At 38.4% G+C, this 18,915-nt stretch overlaps 2 protein-coding genes across 2 annotated transcripts; one reads left to right on the top strand and one right to left on the bottom strand.

Annotated features, from left to right (window-relative positions):
* Positions 1-1,209: 1,209 nt before the first annotated feature.
* On the top strand, positions 1,210-18,395 carry LOC6647390 (cGMP-specific 3',5'-cyclic phosphodiesterase). The gene is made up of 13 exons (XM_047010946.1): positions 1,210-1,354; positions 4,827-5,284; positions 9,154-9,421; positions 11,009-11,254; positions 11,330-11,595; positions 13,871-13,960; positions 14,051-14,341; positions 14,409-14,652; positions 14,719-14,810; positions 14,877-15,200; positions 15,967-16,120; positions 16,182-16,341; positions 16,412-18,395. The coding sequence occupies exons 1-13, from the start codon at positions 1,210-1,212 to the stop codon at positions 17,022-17,024; spliced, it is 3,351 nt and encodes a 1,116-aa protein (XP_046866902.1). The 3' UTR covers positions 17,025-18,395.
* On the bottom strand, positions 15,265-15,624 carry LOC26529175 (protein new-glue 3). The gene has a single exon (XM_015177465.1). It carries the CDS (start codon positions 15,622-15,624, stop codon positions 15,265-15,267), a length of 360 nt encoding a protein of 119 aa, XP_015032951.1.
* Positions 18,396-18,915: the final 520 nt, after the last annotated feature.

Here is an 18,915-nt window from a genome sequence, read left to right on the forward strand (position 1 = left end):
AATAAATTTCACTTGTTTCGAGACTTTTCAAACTTGCCTCAAAGTTGTATGTAAAAGTGGTTTCTTTTCTTCTTCATGAAATATTCTCCATTTTTTGTAAGATATTCCAAGAAAAAAGATATGGCAGCCAGAAAGTAAAGTTTAGAAATGATAATATATATATAATAATAATATATATATATATCTTCTTTTTATGCTCTATTTCAAGTTTCAAGCCTTATTTCATAGTTCAAACCATTTAAATAAACTTGCTGAATACAAACTGAACATTAGCTTCTCTTTGCTAATAAAAATGTCAATTATACCTAATGATTTGCACAAATGGATGTACATATATCCTTATATGTACAGGTCATGCAAACAAAATTGTGTAGAGGAACTAAAATTATATTCTAAAATATTTATATGAAAATTGCAAGCACCACGGGAATCATTGAATAGAAGGTAGGGGAAGGGACGTTGGGTATTTATACTCATATTTCCGTTAATTAAAAAATGTGTTGTAGTTGTTATTTTATTCGCGTAGCTGTAGTTATTTTTAATTAAAATGCACCACGAGCACGTCAGCGGGAAAGGAGCAACTCAAAGCCGGTGGTCGCGTCATTAGCTGCAGTTGTGGTTGCATGTCCACAGGAGGGCTAAGAACGAGCAAGAGTGGGAAAGAGAGAGAGGGTGACTATGGAAGGGGCGGAGTATAGGTCGAATGCAAATGACTGCCCATGGACTTGCGGTGTAAAATAGCCCACCTGTCCTCGCCTCTAACCTACTGAAGCGCGCGTAGCTAATGGTGACCATAAATAGGCGACTAGTCGAGGAGCAGGACTTTGTCTTTGTAGTTGTGCACTTGGTTTTGCACACGTTTGAAATTACAGAATTACAGAATTAGTGGCTGGGCACAGAGTATACACATTGTTGCAAGTGTTGCCGCCATTTTGCAACCGGAAGTACCTATTACCTACACACTCTACTACATGTGCGTGCAAGCGGGAGGCGGACGAGAGGCGACTGCAAACGACAACGGCAAAAACACGTTGACTGAAAATTAACTTTGTGGCTAGTTTGTATATGATGCGGGTAAGCTGGCTTTGTCAGCGCCCTTCGTTTCATGATTTCAATTTGGCAAATTGCAACGTTGCTACATTTTAGAAGGCGCCTTCATCAACGACGCTTAACGGATGCCACAGCCCAATCCCAACACCCAAAAGCATCATGAACTCTTCCTCTCGGGGCCACAATGATGCATTGACAGGACAGTCACGTAGTGCACACTGGAATACCAAAGGCTTGCCATGGCATGGCAAGGAAAATGTGCCCAAGGCTAGGGATCTGCACAAGTCAGATCACAGAACGAGGGGTACGAAATGTTTGGCTTGTCCTACATAATGTATGTTTGTGTGTGGTGTTGACATGCCACAATTCCCCACTAAACCCACTACCTAGCTGACATTACCCTTTCTCCGAATGTGTGTGTGTGTGTGTGTGTGTGTGTGCATCTGTTAGATGCTGCGGTAATTCTAATTTTACATTTCCCCATTGCAATTTTCCCAACCTTCCCCTGCACAGCTCTCATGTACGACATTTCCTTAGACAATACTTGTTGCATAACAGATGCAAGACCTTGTAAATGGCATTTAGTTGAAAAGCGAAAAAAATATATACATATATATAAGTAAATACCCAAACCGAAACAAACAACAAACTTGGCCAAGATGAATAAATCGTTTTCCAAATTTGCAACCTGAGTGCTGGAAACTGTGACAATCTCCTTACAACAAACATTCAACAGAAATAAGTCTTCAAATATTTTATGCATATAAATATGCATGGCTTGCTGCCTTTTCATGTGTCAAAAACTTGCAATCAAATATATTCCCATTTCTTTCAAATGTTTAAAAGAAAATCAAAATCAAAATACCAATCTCTTGACAAACTGAAGTTCCTTAATCATTTATGATTATGTCTTTGACATTTGAAATGCAAAAATATTGATAAAACGACAATTTTTCATATTCCTCTTGGCACTATTATTGATAAAATTTGTGACAAACTACCGAAAACGAAAGTTAAATATTTAAGTTTCGTCTTTTTGCTGAAATTTCTGAACTTTGATAGTGAGGTACATATTATTGATTGAACAATAATTCGAATATGTTCAGGAAGAAACCAAAAAAAAGGTGCTTCAGCTAGCAATTTTTTTCTTATCTTTAACTTTTTACTCATGGCGTAAGTCTAATAACTCACAAGTGAATAATTCGAAATACTTGAAATTGACATTAAGCATTTTTAATTTCTTTTTTTGGTATCTTAATGCTGTAAATAAGATTTTTAGTATCATTCGAGTAAATTAATTCGTAATCTAAGAACAGTAAATTTATGAAACGAAAAGTTGATTGAACTTGATTTTAGAACAAAAAGAGACTTAAAAGATTCAAAGTTTCGGGTAGTTAATTTTGAATTTATGGCAAAGCTTGCTCGACAACCGCGGGCTAAGCAATGTCAATGAGAGCTATAAAATAAATTTGTTAACCAATGAACGCATTAAATTCTTAATCTTTAGTGTTGACATTAAATTCACAACTGGGGATGGAACTACACGATTGAAAGGAGAGTGTAGGGTGACACCCACAGTAAACCGAAGTCGAACAAAGCAATTTCATACGCACTCTGTTTCTCTCACAAAAGAGGAGTTTAAAAATTTATTACCCAATTTGAAATTGCAAACGAGTGCGTTATAAAGTCCATGGCTTTCGTTGTTTTTGTTTTGTCGTTGTTCTTGTTTTCTTTTGTGTGTGTGTGTGTGTGTGTGTGAATGTGTACTATTATTCAAAATGTCATTGTTTATGGCAAAAGGGGACTTGAATGCAACTTACATGCAAAGTAATTCTTGGTCTGGTCAACAAAGACCCAAAACTTGGCCAAACAATCACTTTCAAGTGTTGACACACTTTGATGTTGGTTTATGAAAATGAAGGTGATGCTAGTTACTGACTATATGAAGTAGAGTAAAGACAAAGAGAGACAGAGAGACAGAGAGAGAGAGAGAGAGAGATCATAGAGGGAGATAGCTGACTTTAACATTCAGGCTAAAGTCATAGTCAGAGTCAAAGCCAACGGCTGTATCCTCCAGCATCCCCACCACATGGCAAATGCCAAAAGGTGTTTGTGTATGTTTCTCTTATTCGTTTTTCTTTTCGTTTTTTTTTTTTTGGCATGCAAATGCCGAGAGTCACTTTAGTGCAAATGTTTTTAAATGGCAACTTTTGCATTTATCCATGGCATCTTCAGTTTTTGCTCTCCCTATCTGGTTGAGGCACTACTATTCTGATATTCCTTTTGTGTCTGAAATGTGAGTGGAGGCATTCAAGGTGGTAGATGATGATGATAGTGATGGTGGTCCCTGGATGGGTCGGTGGTTGTGCCATGGCATTTGCATTTGACGTCCACTGAAATTGCCTGTTTGCCATGGCATCGCCGTGGAGCACATATAAATTTATGTTTTTTAACTCGCCCACAGACAATTGTGGAACGTTTAAATATATTTTCAAGAATTTCGCATGCGAAAAATTTATTGGCCACAAAATAAATTCTATTTGATAAATTTCTTTATGCATTGGGGAAATTCCAATTTTCTGTGTGTTGGTGTGTGTAAATAATGGCTCAGATTGGAAGATAAACCTCTAAAGGTAATCACTTGCTAGCCCATTTCGAAACTGAGATTTGAGTTTTTGAGAGACTAAATATATGTATGTATGAACCTATATAATGTGATATGAAAAGACCAAGAAAATTTATTTGGCATTTATTTATTTTGAACTTTAAGAAACTCAAACAAAGGTTAAGAGCACAAAACTTTTAGCTTTTAGCTATAAAGTTAATGGTTTGGTTAAGACCACGCCCATTTTATCTCAAGTGTTCCCCGCCACCATTAAACTTAAGTGGCCCTGGTCAAAGTTGCGTCTAAACTTTCCATTTGTTTCCATTTGACTAGCAACTAATCCGCCATCAAATACTAACTTGATTCCTCCATGCTTTCTGCTTACTTTCACTTTCCACAGGCACTGGAGGCTAAGAAAATCAAACATAGAAATGAACTGTTAAATGGCTGTCAAGGATTAGAAAGAGACAGAGCAAAAAGAGACACAAGAGACACATGAAGCAATCGAAATACAAGCAGACAGTGGTCTAAAACTGAAGCAAACGTGCTTGAACTAAGAAGAGAAAGAAACATTAAGCATCTGTAGGCTGAACCAGGCAATGGACCTACCAGCAGGTGCTACTAAATCGGCCCCTGTATCAGTAGTTGATGTCCATTAATACTTAAACCCGCGGAGACGCTTCTCAAAGAGAGAGAGAGGGAGTGATACAGAGTGGAGATTGGAGAGGGGAGCAACAGGTTGCCTGGGATATAACAAATCCATGTCTTAGACGCACATAAGTGGGCGTGTACGTGACTTAATCAGTGAGCACAGCAGGAAAACCTTTGCTACTCAACGCCCCCTTCTCCCTATATCAGGTGGGTTAACGAGGCTAACGAGGCGACGCCTGGGCCATTTGCCGCAATGATTTCATGCACGAGCTCAACAGTAGCAGCAGCAGCAATAACACCAAGAGCAACAGCAGCAGACAGACATTGAGCAGCAGCAGCAACATGACAGATGTGTCAGCGGCAGCCGGCGGCGCCACAGCCGAGCCACCGACAGCCACAATGTCACCCACATCAGTTGAACCGCTGACCAATGGCGCCAAAAAGTCGGCAATGGCAACGACAACAGAAACACAAACAGCAGCAGCAGCAGCAGCAGCTACAACAACGCCAGCAGCAACAACAACAGTAACAGTAACAGCAGCAGCAACAACAGAAGCCAGCACAAGCAACCAGGTCAAGCTGGCAAGAGTTGAAAATGTTCTGGGATCTACATCTACATCCTCACCCGCTAACGAAACTAAGCCAAAATCCTTGCCAGATGGGGGCAATGCCTCAGTTGCACCTGCCAGCAGCAGCAGCAACAGTATCAGCACTCAGACGCTGATTCAGAGTCAAAGCCAGCCGCATGCCAAAACCAACAAATCGACGACAGTGGCCAGCCAGCAGGATGTGGATGAGGTGGCCCGTCTATTTGAAGAGAAACCTGAAGCATTTGAGAAGTGGCTAACTGAACGTGCGCCTCCCGAGGCTTTGAGTCGACTGCATGAGTTCATCGAGAGTCGTAAGCCGCCCAAACGACCGTCAGTTACTTCAGATTTATTTCAACAATGGATGGCCTCCTCACCCACTGTGCAGCAGGTAAGTGTTGGCTTTAAAAAGAGGTTCTTTAAACATCATAAAGAAGGGTGGGTCCGCTATTCTCTAGGTGGCCACAGTATGACAGAACTTTTTGTGCCTTAAAGTAATTTCAATTTGCTAAACATCTAATTTAAAAAGAAAGAATATAATCAATAGGTAGCTAAGAAGGGAATTTGAAACAATTTGACCAACTGTATTACCGTTATAATTAGTAATCTAAACAAAAACTACCAACCTTACCTTGCACAAGCTGTCGGCTTAGTGCTTAAACAAGATTGTCTTGCCTTTTTTCTTTTTTCTACTTTTCCCCATTAAATTCACTGTCGAAAAAATTGGTATAAAAGTTTTTGTTTTAACACTTGTTCTACTGGAAATTAGTTTTCGTGGGCAAAGCAAATAGTATTACATCTGTAGCAAAGATATCAGACTTGGCAGTTGGCCACCCGCCATTTGCCATTTCCCATTTCCCATTTTCACATTTTCCCGCTGCAGTTACTCTCTTTCGTTTTGTTTCTTAACTTGGCTAACAAAAGTAAGCAACTGCAATGGCAACTCGGCTTGGGCAAATGCAGAGTTGAGTGGCACTGCCAATTGCATTGCTCTGTCTCTCTCTTTCTCTCATACACACACAGACACACACACGAACCCTGTGAGTGTGTTTGCTCTCTGCCTCAGTCGCTTTTTGTGTCTGTGCCACTATTTGTATTTGCTTTGCTTTGTTTTGTTGTACTTTTCGCACCAAGTTCGCTTTGGATTTCCGCTTTTGTTTAACTTTGTCTTTGCGCACTCTTCTTGCCCGAGCCAAATTAGTTAACTAAATTGATATTTTCACAAATTCTTTTTCTTCAATATTTTGTCTGTTTCGCCAGTTTTGCTGTCTTTCGCTGTCTGCGTGTGAAATGCTCTAATTGGAAATGCACACACACACACAGTCACAAACGGAGACTTGCTTAAACAGAGGAGTTTCCATTTGTTGGATTTCTCCTGATGTTTAATTTATTATTAAAACAAAAAATTGAATTCCACATACGCCATGTATGCCATGTACACATTTATGTCTGCGTATCTGTGAGTAAAAGAGTGTGTGCAATGTTAAAATACTTTTAATCGACGTCGAGAAAGAAAAAAAAACAACATTTCACGAATTTTGTTTCTCTTATTTTTTATTTCTTTTTTTTTTGTGCTTTTTACTTGGTTATTGACAGCATCAAGTCCTGGCCTGAAGGTTTTTTACGCGCCATGTTTGGCGTGAGGTATTTTTCAATTAACTTTTATTTGATATTTTTATTGATATATGTATGTGTGCATACTCACACACACACGCATTGAATGTGTATATAATTTTAAATTCTTTAATAGCATACTTTTCGGAGCTGAATATTTTAATATTTAGTTGATTAAACATAAGATGGATATTATTTCGAATGGCGTATAAATTTCATATTTGCTTCAAGGAGAGAGAGAAAAAGAGAGAGTATTACTAAAGTCAATCACTCATGACTTTTGACATTTTGATTGTTTTGTTATATATATAAATATGTGGGTCCTTAAACTGGGAGCACTTGAACTTGTTTGAACCACTCATTGCCATTGAAATTGCCATTGAATTTCACTCATGCATTGCACTTTCTGAGTGCTGCTTTACTCCCATTCTCTCCCATCCTCGCTCCTCCTCAGTCTCTCTCTCATTTTTTACTTTTGTTATGCTCCTTTTTGTGGAACATCGAGCAAAATTATGTGTCTGTGGCGGCTCTGTGACTGGGCCTTGGTAATTGGTGTACTTATTTTCGATTTTTCAAGCAGTTGACCTGCCTGTTAACTGAAGATAGCAACAGAAAGAAAAGGTAAATCCATTCTAAAAGGCAAGTCATTCATAGTAACAATGATTTTTGTGTGCCTTGAACTACATGTCGTATACGCAATATTGGGCTTGAATAATTCCCAGTAGACTCTAGCAGTAAATTTGCACATTTGCAGATTCTTGCATAACAAAGGACCAGCCTAGCATAAACGTTTTTCCCTCTATGAGTGTGTGTGTGTGCGTGTGTCTGCATCAGTGAAAGGTGAACAAAAAAGTAGGCTATGTCAGGGTTAACTGCCAAGTGTGCAACAGTCACAATACAATGCCTGAAATCCATACAATGCCTGTCAAAGCTTGACTCTTATATGTATGTGTATGTTTGTTTCCCATACTTTCATACCCCCCTCCCTCCACTCCGATGGGTTGTCTTACCTATTATTCTCTTTAGAGGTGCTTCCACTTGTCTACCTTAAGTCGATATTGTCAATTTATTTAAGTGCATGTTACGCAATACAAAATACTGTGACTGCACTGCACAGCTGCAGTTTCATTTCCCTTGTTGTCATACTGATAGACTTGAGTTTGGCTCTTCTGTCCTCTAAATAAAGTGAATTTCATTTAATTTACCACAAGAATAAAAAGACAAACAGCATAAAAAGAATATATAAAATAAAATCACATACAATTTGCAAAACTTTTTAGAAAAGTGAAGCTCAAATGGAAGTTTAAAGACGTGATTGTTGTTTTCGAAACTCAAGATAGACGCCTTTATTTAGTTACTTTTAGTTTAAAATTGAATGCAATAAACATGTTTAGCGAAATTTAGCGAAAATAGTTATAGTTACTTTCAGTTCTATTTAGCTTTAAGCCCAACTAACTAAGACAAAAGAGACAACAAGTAAATATTATGAAAGGACTTGCATATTAGCAAATTATAACTTAAAATTTATTAAGGACAAAATGCATAAATTTCTAGTAATATGAATTAAGTTTCAATTGCCACAAAATTATAAGCCTATCAACTGTGCCTCTTGGCCATAGATTTTCTTAGTTTGCTAACTTTCGGGGGCTTAATTTAATTGAGATTATGTCTGACGTCATAAATTGTGTTTAATTATGTATCTAATGTTGCTTTAACGAGGCCTCTATGGATTCGTTCAACTCATTTAAGACAACAGACGACAACAGGGCCAATTGCCAGCCTGGCTGCTGCCTCATTCGAACCATTTGGAACCACTCCAAACGCTTGACACTTGTTTAAACAAAAACGAATGGCATTTTTCAATGTTATCACTTTAAAGTTTTAATCCCACGTGTTTTTAGTCTAATAATTAAATTTTAGTTAAACAGCAATTCATAGGCAACAATAACAAAAAAATTCTAATTCATTTATTTTTAAATGCATTATTATCGATAATTCTAACCAGGGGGGAGAGTGGTGAAGCAGAGGGAAAGGGGGGAACCAATCGTACTAAACTAAACAACAAATTACCTTAATTTGGTTGGTTGGTTGGTTGGCAAAGCGAAGTCTTTTCTATAGGATAGGCTTACAGCACGCAACATTTTGAGAACAGTTAATTGACTTTCGGCACGCAGGACTTTCGTCCCTTTCTGTATTCAATTACCACATAGAACGGCCCCAACGGCTGGTATGTGTGTGTGTGTGTGTGTGTGTGTCGAAGAGTCGAAAAAGGAGTTAATAGTTAGCTATTTCAACTGAAGCAGGTTAATTTCCAATAGAAGCAAGGTTAAATATACGCCACAAATAGGTACAATATCGAAACGAGAGCACGAGATACGGGTCGAATCGGGGGGATCGAAAGGGTGATTGAGGTAAAAATTTAATATTTAAATATTTAATTTTAATGGGCATATGAAATGTGAGGCTTGTGTCCGGTAATAAAGCCAATTAAATAATAAAGTCATTTGTGTAAAAGCTAATTAACTGGCCGGTCTTTGCGAGAGAATTCAATTACATATCTACCATCAAATTTGTGCCCTCCACTAAGCCTTTCATTAACATTTACTGTTGTTGCCACCCCCTCCAATTCGTCTTTCTCCCCCACAGAAATCACCGGGTCGCAGCCTCTCGAATTCATCGGCCTCCTCGCTGCCCGAATGTCGGCGACATTTGATGGACCTGGACGAGGGTGAACTGTTCATGGAACTGATACGCGATGTGGCCAATGAGCTGGACATTGATGTGCTCTGTCACAAGATATTGGTCAATGTTGGTCTGCTCACCCATGCGGATCGTGGTTCTCTGTTCCTTGCAAAGGGTACGGCCAACAACAAGTACCTGGTGGCCAAACTCTTCGATGTAACACAAAAGACAGGTGAGTCTCGACAACACAACACAAGACTAAAAAGGAAAAATGCAAGGACATAGCAAATGAAAACCTTTTTCATTTCCAAACTATTTGCCATGGGAAACTCTAGCTTTCTCTCTCCTTCTCTCTATCTACTCTCTGTGTTCAGCTTTAATTAAGATGAACAATGCACAAAGTGAACTAGGACCACAGAACAGCACAATGAAATCGAAATGAAAGCTGATGGCAACAATATTGAATGATTGAATATGGGCAGGCAGAATCGAATACGAATACGAATTCGAGTACGTGTACGTGTACGGGTACGGGTTTTGTGGCAACATTTACCTAGAACAAGCAATGAGAGTGGCACAGAAACCACAGCAGATGTTCAAAAGGGACAGAAACCCACACAAATAGTTGCTTATCTAATTACAATTGCTGGCCCAATTTACAATTCTCAAAATGGATTTTCCATTTGAAAAAGGGTTCCATTTATTTATGTTATTGGCTAATTGAATTTTGCCAGTAGTTTCCGGTTCAAGTTTCTGTTCTTAATGGCCCAAAACTTGCAAAAACTCATTCATTATGCTTAAATTGCCAACAAAGTGTGAGCCAAAATTATTAAAGAAATCTAACTACGACTTTTGCGATACCCAGTAATAACTTGGCATAGAAACATAAAATAAAAGAGGTGCCAAAAAGATCTCTGCAGCAGATTAATAAGGATAAGTGAGATCTGACTCTCTTATGTATCCTTTGACAAATTGATGGGAGACAGTGGAAAAGTGAGAATGATCGAGAATCTGTCTCTGGTCTGAAGGGTAAACTTTGTCATTTCCCATTGACCCAAAGGGCTTAGGGAGTACAAATATGTATTCAAATTTAACCCATTCGCCGGAGTACAAATTGGCACTCATTAGCGGGGCACCAAGTGAAATATTTCGTTTACTTTTTATGCTATTAATGGAGGGCAAAGGGGAGAGTAGGCGACGGAGAGAAGTGTGAAGGGAGGGCAAAAGCATTAGCAAAATTAAGCCAGAGCGGAAGTGGGCATTAAAAGTTGTTTTTTTTTGCCAAACCAGGGGCATAAAACTCAAAAGGTCGCTATCAAAATGAGAAATAGATGCAGACCAAAAACGTGCTCAAACACCCGCACACACACACACATACACATACAGAAACACACACATACATGGATACATTTGTAATGAATTTGGCCATAGAATCGTGAATAAAAGCCGATGCTGCTTCCGCTACATAATTTAGAATGAAAATGTGAAAAAGATTAGAAATGGAGCCCAAAATGAAGCAGAGCATGCTCTATAAGATTGTCACACACACACAAACACACGCCCATACAAACACACACACACACACACGTATACCTCAAAGTAAAGCCACCGTGTGGAACTGAGATTATGATTGGGCGTGAGCGAACTCATGCAAATACATATTTGACTTTTTGCCCTCGCATCGTGTGTGTATCTTTCTCAGTATCTTTTTGCATGGCAGAGTGAATATTTTGGCTATAAATTAAATATTATATTTGTGTGTACAATATTTATTTATTTCAATGCATTAACGATACACGCGATATACCATTACATGTAGCCCTCAAGGATGCTGTGACGCGAGCCAGTACCGAGGAGATAATCATTCCTTTTGGCATTGGCATTGCCGGCATGGTGGCCCAGACAAAGCAAATGATTAACATCAAGGAGGCGTACAAGGATGCACGCTTCAATTGCGAAATCGATCTAAAGACCGGCTACAAAACGAATGCCATACTTTGTATGCCCATATGCAATTACGAGGGCGATATTATAGGCGTGGCTCAAATTATCAATAAAACGAATGGTGAGTATCCTCCATGCATCCCTTGCCTCATTTATAAACCATTGTTATCCATCATCATCTCATCATCTCGTGCAGGCTGCATGGAGTTCGATGAGCACGATGTGGAAATCTTTCGACGCTATTTGACTTTCTGTGGAATCGGGATACAGAATGCGCAACTATTCGAAATGTCCGTCCAGGAATATAGACGCAATCAGATCCTATTGAATTTGGCACGCAGCATCTTCGAGGAGCAAAACAATCTCGAGTGTCTGGTGACCAAAATTATGACTGAGGCACGCGAACTACTCAAATGTGAACGATGCTCGGTGTTTCTAGTCGATTTGGATTGCTGTGAAGCGGTAAGTTCAAAAGAAAAACACTTAACGCCCAACAATTGACAATTGAAAGTGGCCAATTCTACAATACGAAATCAATTTAATGCCATTTCACTGACCATTGACCAGAAGGCAACACACTAAAAGCCCAATGAACCAAATAAATTTCGTTTAATTTTGTGACAACATATTATTTATGCAGGCCATGGAAGTTGCTCATAATAGTCAGAGAAATGTATTAAACAACGTTCATTAGACGTTTATATAACTTATTTACCAGACAATTAAGTATACGCACTGTAAGCCAAATATAATTGCCGCCAAGATAAGATAATTTCCAGTTAAGCACATAAATAGAAAACTTGACAAAATGTAACCCCTTTTCGCTACCACATCCATGTAAATTGCCCAAAGTAGATACAAACTATACATGCAAATTGTGTGTATGTAGGTAATATGTTAAATTGACGCCCACTAGGAGCCGTTGCGGTTGCTTTTTGCCGTGACTGTTGTGTCCGCTGTGTCAGTTTCATTAAAATTGTTTAAACGCCAGAGCGTCGGCCATTTTGTGCGTGTTTGTCAACTTTTTGCCACGTTTTTGGTGGCGCGCACCCCAAGGAAATTAAAATGTGCAATTTACATTATATGATAGATACGAACAGAATGAGAATGACTTGGCCCCCAACGACAGGACACCAAAAACATGAAACAGGAGGACAAAGAGAGATGGAATGACATTAAGCGGAATTGTGACAGCATGAAAATGAAAGAAATTATCTCAAAGCCAAAGCAATTTCCAGAGAGTTTTCGCCTCTGGCTTACAACAGAATGTCATCTCGATTGTGTGTCTCTCATAATTTGGTGTCTGAATTAATTAGCTGACTAAATGAAATACAGGATTAGCGGCATTGAGTACATATATGTACGTATGTATATATTGTATTTGTATATGCATAATTCGAGCAAAAATTAAAAGCTGGCAAATAATTGTATGTACAATGAATTTCATTGTGTGAAAATCCTTTAATTATGTTTGCCAAATTAATCAGAAAAATGCTTTAATTAAATTTATTTGCAATATTTACTTATGCCCATGGCCGGAGTCAATTAAAGTTTACAAGGATATGCTTTTTAGCCTCCATATTTGGCATCAACATGTTATATTCCTATGTAGGAACAAAATCTGATGATGCTATTTTATTTTATTGAGTAATAATATACATATTTGGAATTATTCAATTGATCACTTCATTGAACTCTTAGTCATTATAACTATATGTTAATTAGACTCTCTTGACGAAAAACATTTTGTCATCAAAGCAAATTTCTCTAAAGCCAAACAAAAACTATAAATATTTTTCGTTAAAAAAGAATTAGCTTTTATAACTCAATATAGTTTTGTGAATTTTGTTATTAAATTTTTGACCATAATAAGCCAATGTTTATGCGCCTAATGACACAATGTGTTGGCTTGAAATATGCATTAAAAGATACAAAATGTTGTTTTCCAAATTAATTGAGCATTTTGCATAAAATAAAGAGCACAAATGTTTTCCCTGCTGAATTAAATGCATATTATTATTAAGCCATTGCCTATGGCCAAAACGATGGGTCATTATGCTATACAGATATCATGGCAGAGAGAAAACAAAAAATAGCAAGAACAAAGACAACTGTCAGTCAGTCAGTTATGTGGTGTAATTTATTACCATCACTCAATCAGCCAAAGGCAATATAAATAAATTATGGCCATCTGCCTTCCCCTTCTACCCCTCACATACCTTTAAACTATGTGCAATTTTATGGTAATTATTATTTACTGTTGGCTTATTACAACCGAGAGTAAATAATTTCAAGTACAATGGATCAAATGGATCGACCACCAAAAGCCAATTGCCACATGCCTGCTAACTGCATATTATCAGAATGAAATGTTCTTGTTTACAACATTAAATGGATAAATTAACAATTAATGCAAATGGAACAATGCACATTTAGTTGGCTATATAGACCAGAGTGTCTGCCCCAAAGGGACAAAATGACCGTGGTGAAAACTTTTCCCCAACATTGCCTGTCATGTGCAACATGTCAGCTTAATTATGCTCCGAGGCCAGTGTCCAGAGTCCTTGCCTTGCCTTGTCTTTGAGTGAGATGCAATTTATCAACAAGTTCAACGGGTGTGTGACGGGAGGGGTGGGGAGGGGAGTAGCCACCATTAGTAGTGGCTGCCACTTAATGTACTTTGCCATCTACTTACTCACTCACTTTGGTTGGCCCTTTTTTATTCACTACTTTACAGAGCCATTTAGAGAAGATAATCGAGAAGCCCAATCAACTAGAGCAGCGGCCATCTCGTGCCATCAAAAGTGCTGACAGTTTTGAGGAGAAGGTAAAGGTAAAATGGGCAACATTGAAAATGTTTACTTAGCACAAAGAACCAAACTAATTTCCACAATCTCTCACTATCTTTCCTGGGCAGAAACTTCGCAATCGTTTTACCGTCCTGTTTGAACTGGGCGGTGAATATCAGGCGGCCAATGTTTCGCGGCCCTCGATTAGTGAGCTAAGCCACTCCACCCTGGCCCAGATAGCCCAATTTGTGGCCACCACCGGCCAGACAGTGAACATATGCGATGTCAACGAGTGGGTGAGGGAGCACAATCATCAGATACGTACCGAGAGCGAGATCGATAGCACCCAAGCAATACTCTGTATGCCCATTGTGAATGCTCAGAAAACTGTGATTGGTGTGGCTCAATTAATTAACAAGGTGCGAGCAACAACCATAAATATTAATTGTCAGCATTAATAAATATCATAATCCTCATTCTGTTAAGGCAAATGGAGTTCCGTTTACCGAATCGGATGCCTCGATTTTTGAGGCTTTTGCCATATTCTGCGGCCTGGGCATACACAATACTCAAATGTATGAGAATGCCTGCAAATTGATGGCCAAGCAGAAGGTGGCCCTAGAATGTTTGAGTTATCATGCCACAGCGAATCAGGATCAGACCGAGAAGCTTACACAGGATGTAGTCGCTGAAGCAGAATCATATAATCTCTATAGTTTCACCTTTACAGGTAAAAGCAGTTACAAAATGTCTCTCAATTTGCCAACTAACTTGAATTTTCTTTTTTTCAATCTAGATTTTGATCTAGTTGATGATGATACTTGTCGTGCGGTATTGCGAATGTTCATGCAATGCAATTTGGTATCACAGTTTCAGATACCCTACGATGTAAGTTCAATGAGAAGTAGAGAAGACTCTATCCATGTTAATTCCAATTACTTTTGTTTTTTTTAGGTTCTCTGCCGTTGGGTCTTGAGTGTGCGCAAGAATTATCGCCCAGTTAAATATCACAATTGGCGGCATGCCCTCAATGTGGCCCAGACAATGTTTGCCATGCTAAAGACAGGGAAAATGGAACGTTTTATGACAGATTTGGAAATTTTGGGTCTATTGGTGGCATGTTTATGTCACGATCTAGATCATCGTGGCACTAACAATGCATTCCAAACCAAAACCGAATCCCCATTGGCCATATTGTATACGACCAGCACAATGGAGCATCATCATTTCGATCAATGTGTTATGATACTCAACTCCGAGGGCAATAATATATTTCAGGTGAGTTTAGTATAATTTTATTTAAACCACTTTATAAGTACAAGTTAACAAGTGTGGGCCAGATTTAACCGCGAACAACACGTACATTTCGGTTATTCCTGCGGCCACTACGACCAGTACGACGAGCATTGACCCGGCGTCCATTGCGTGCACGATAGCGACCATTGCGAGTCCGTGTCGATCTTGTGCTGGAGGTGGTTGTTGATCCTACCCTAATCTTACGTACGGCTGTGTAGGTCAAATTGCTAACATAGACTTTCTTCCTTTTGCCGCCCGTTGCCGAAGACGATGTTGCCGATGAGGATGTCGCTTCCGTGGTAGTCGTTGTAGTTGCTTCCGTGGTCGTAGTATTAGTTGACTGTCCATGGACATAGGACACAGCGATAAGGACAACCAAAGTAGCTAGAATGATTGATACTTTCATCTTGATTGTTGTTGAGTTGATTCAATTGACAACTGATATGATGAACGCTTTCGCGCTGGGTCTTTTATACAACTCGAAGATAGTTAGAATAACCTTGCCAACCCATGCCAAGTCGTGAAACGGAAGGTGAATCGCTAAATGATACAAAGAACTTTCGAAAATATGATCAACAAAGTCGGCAAATATTGGGTTCCGCAAAACAGATGTAGACATAGCGATTTATTGACATTCATTTGTAGTTTGCCAAAACAAAACAGAAGAAAAATATTGAAATGGGAGAGAGAAACATAGACAGAGAGAGAGAGAACTTAATTATAATTAATTATTTGCACCATATTTTAGGCCCTCTCACCAGAAGATTATCGCTCCGTAATGAAGACTGTGGAAAGTGCCATACTCTCAACCGATTTGGCCATGTATTTCAAGAAGCGTAATGCCTTTTTAGAACTGGTCGAGAACGGTGAATTCGATTGGCAAGGCGAGGAGAAGAAGGATTGTAAGTGAGCAAGTGATATGTATATGGGAAGTACTAATTTTATGTTTTCTAACATTTTCAGTGCTCTGTGGCATGATGATGACTGCCTGCGATGTGAGTGCCATTGCCAAGCCATGGGAAGTGCAGCATCGTGTGGCCAAACTGGTGGCAGATGAATTCTTTGATCAGGGTGATCTTGAGAAGCTACAACTAAATACTCAACCAGTGGCCATGATGGATAGGTTAGCAAATAGATACCCCCCCAAACCGGAAGATGTTTCTGATTAATTGTAATTATTTTGATTTTTCTAGAGAACGAAAGGATGAGTTACCCAAAATGCAAGTGGGCTTCATTGATGTCATCTGTCTGCCCCTGTATCGTGTGCTCTGCGATACTTTCCCCTGGATAACGCCACTGTACGAGGGTACACTGGAGAATCGACGCAATTGGCAGGATTTGGCCGAAAAAGTCGAAATGGGCCTAACCTGGATCGATCATGATACCATTGACAAGCCAGTGGAGGAATTTGCCGGCTGTGCCGACGAAGATATCAAGGACATTGAGTTCACGGTGCAAACTCTAAACTGCAATCAGCAATCCCAGGAAACTGATGCCCACACCACGCCCGAACATCATCGCAGCGGCTCACGTCTCAGCATGAAGAAAACCGGCGCCCTGGGCAAGGCGGTGCGCTCGAAACTATCGAAAACGCTGTACAACAGCATGGACGGCTCCAAGCCAAAGACCTCACTGAAATTGCTCGAGTCGCATGTGAGCGAGGATATGGATGACAAGAGTCCGACTAGTCCATCGCAGCCACATGGTGGCAGTGTGGGACGCATGTCAGCCTCATCGTCCACCTCATCCGCGGGCACTGTTGTCGACAAGACCAAGAAGCGCTCCAAGCTGTGCGCTCTCTTATGACGAAAGCCATCCAATTAGAATTTAATGACCCCCTCCACTCCCAGTACAAGTAATGCTGCTGCAGCTGCCAGCACTGAGACTGAGAAGAGCGGAGGGGGGTTGACCGATTTCTAATTGGATGCTAGTATAATACAGAAATAGCAAACAAAACAAAAAGCCTATACATTAAATTGTATTAACTAACTTTGCTGCTCTACCTGTTTGTAAATGTCTTAAACATAGTGAAACTACACACATACACACACTCACCCACACACACACACTCAGTTACTATTACTACAGAAGCAAAAATGCAATTGCAATATTAAGCATAAGTGAATGTCAAAATATGTGATCTATTTAAGGTCCCGAAGGTTGAAAAGCCCATGCATAAGACCTTTTGGTATACTCTCTTTCTCTGTCTCTGTATCCTTCAGTAAGCTTTTAGATGTTTGTACTCGCAAAACTAACTAACTAACTAAACCAACTAACTAACTAATAAGTAAATAAATGTATGTGTATGTAGCTAATTGTATATGTATAATATGTAATAGTTAATCAATAATCCCAAAAATTGTGCTAGTCAAAAACTCAAACTTCATATATACGAAAATATTTAATTGATGAAACGTTTCAATTGCATATACATACATAAGAGAGAGGCTATGCGAAATGCATTTTTTTATGCAATTGTAATTAAACCAATGACAGGGAATGGCATTGGAAGCAGAATGGAAAACGATTTGCAGGTATCAACCAACTAGTCGCCTAATATGGGCTAGAAAATTTGTCGAGAGTTTTGTGTAAATTTGAACTAAAACAACAGATGGAAAACAAACGAACATACATAAATGGTCGGAACTCTTTAAATCTGTGTGTTAAACTAAACTAAATATTGATAAGTAATTATAAAAAGTATACAAATAGCAAATGGCAAAGAACTATATAGCAATATTACAAAACAACATGATATTATCCCTCCTTGACACACCTCAACACCAATCAATGTGAGCACAGCACAACAAATATTAAATATGAATGGAAAAACAACAACATTATGTTAAAGGCACGCACATACACACACACACTCAGCAAAAACCAGATGTATTTGATGGCTAAATAGAAATTTAATTGTTTTCATACATACATACATATATACTAATACATATACAAAGAGATAAACAAAAACTTTTGAACAAAAGAATCAACCGTTTTATTGTATAAATTAACTATATAATCCACAGTCAATTTTTGAAACTTAAACTCAAATAAATGAATGAAAAATACACACAAAAATATTAATAGTAAGTTCAATCAAAAACTGAATCTCTCAAATTTCTAGTTGTTGCAAAAGAACAAAACAAAAAAAGAAAAAAATTAGTTTACTTTATACATATATACCAACTAAATGTGTGTGTACAAAGTAATTTATAAATAAACATTTATATAAGCTATTGACTCAAATTATATTGTATGAAACTTGTATATGTGACTAATCTGCAAAACCACACAAAAATTACAAAATATTGCTTGCAAATTAGAAATTATAATACCTACCAACAAAAAAAAAATAACCCAATTTATCCATCATCAAATTCTTTTGTTATCCATTTGAGTGTGTACTAATCAAATTTTTCAAATGTCGACGCCTTTCTAAACTAATGAAACATACGCACATTCATAGGTAAATCATATTTCTCTAGTTCTTATGTCGAGCTCCCTTTAAAAAAAACAATCGAAATCGCAATCCAGACAACTTTATTAACCAATTTGCATTAATTATTTCATTTTGTTAATTGTATGTAAATTTTTATTATGTATGTATATATTCAAAACTATTTGTTGATTTGTTTCTAAGAATATTTAACTCACATTGATTTGCGAAACTATGTAAGACTTGCAATTGAATCAA

The sequence above is a fragment of the Drosophila willistoni genome, chromosome 3R, assembly GCF_018902025.1.
Source record: "Drosophila willistoni isolate 14030-0811.24 chromosome 3R, UCI_dwil_1.1, whole genome shotgun sequence".
In the NCBI taxonomy this organism is placed as follows: domain Eukaryota; kingdom Metazoa; phylum Arthropoda; class Insecta; order Diptera; family Drosophilidae; genus Drosophila; species Drosophila willistoni.

Coding starts and splice junctions, on each gene's coding strand:
- LOC26529175 (XM_015177465.1), bottom strand. CDS start 15,624: ATGAAAGTATCAATCATTCTAGCTACTTTGGTTGTCCTTATCGCTGTG.
- LOC6647390 (XM_047010946.1), top strand. CDS start 1,210: ATGAACTCTTCCTCTCGGGGCCACAATGATGCATTGACAGGACAGTCA. Junction 11,596..13,870: donor ATTTGGATTGCTGTGAAGCG/GTAAGTTCAAAA, acceptor ACTACTTTACAG/AGCCATTTAGAGAAGATAAT. Junction 16,342..16,411: donor CCAGTGGCCATGATGGATAG/GTTAGCAAATAG, acceptor TGATTTTTCTAG/AGAACGAAAGGATGAGTTAC.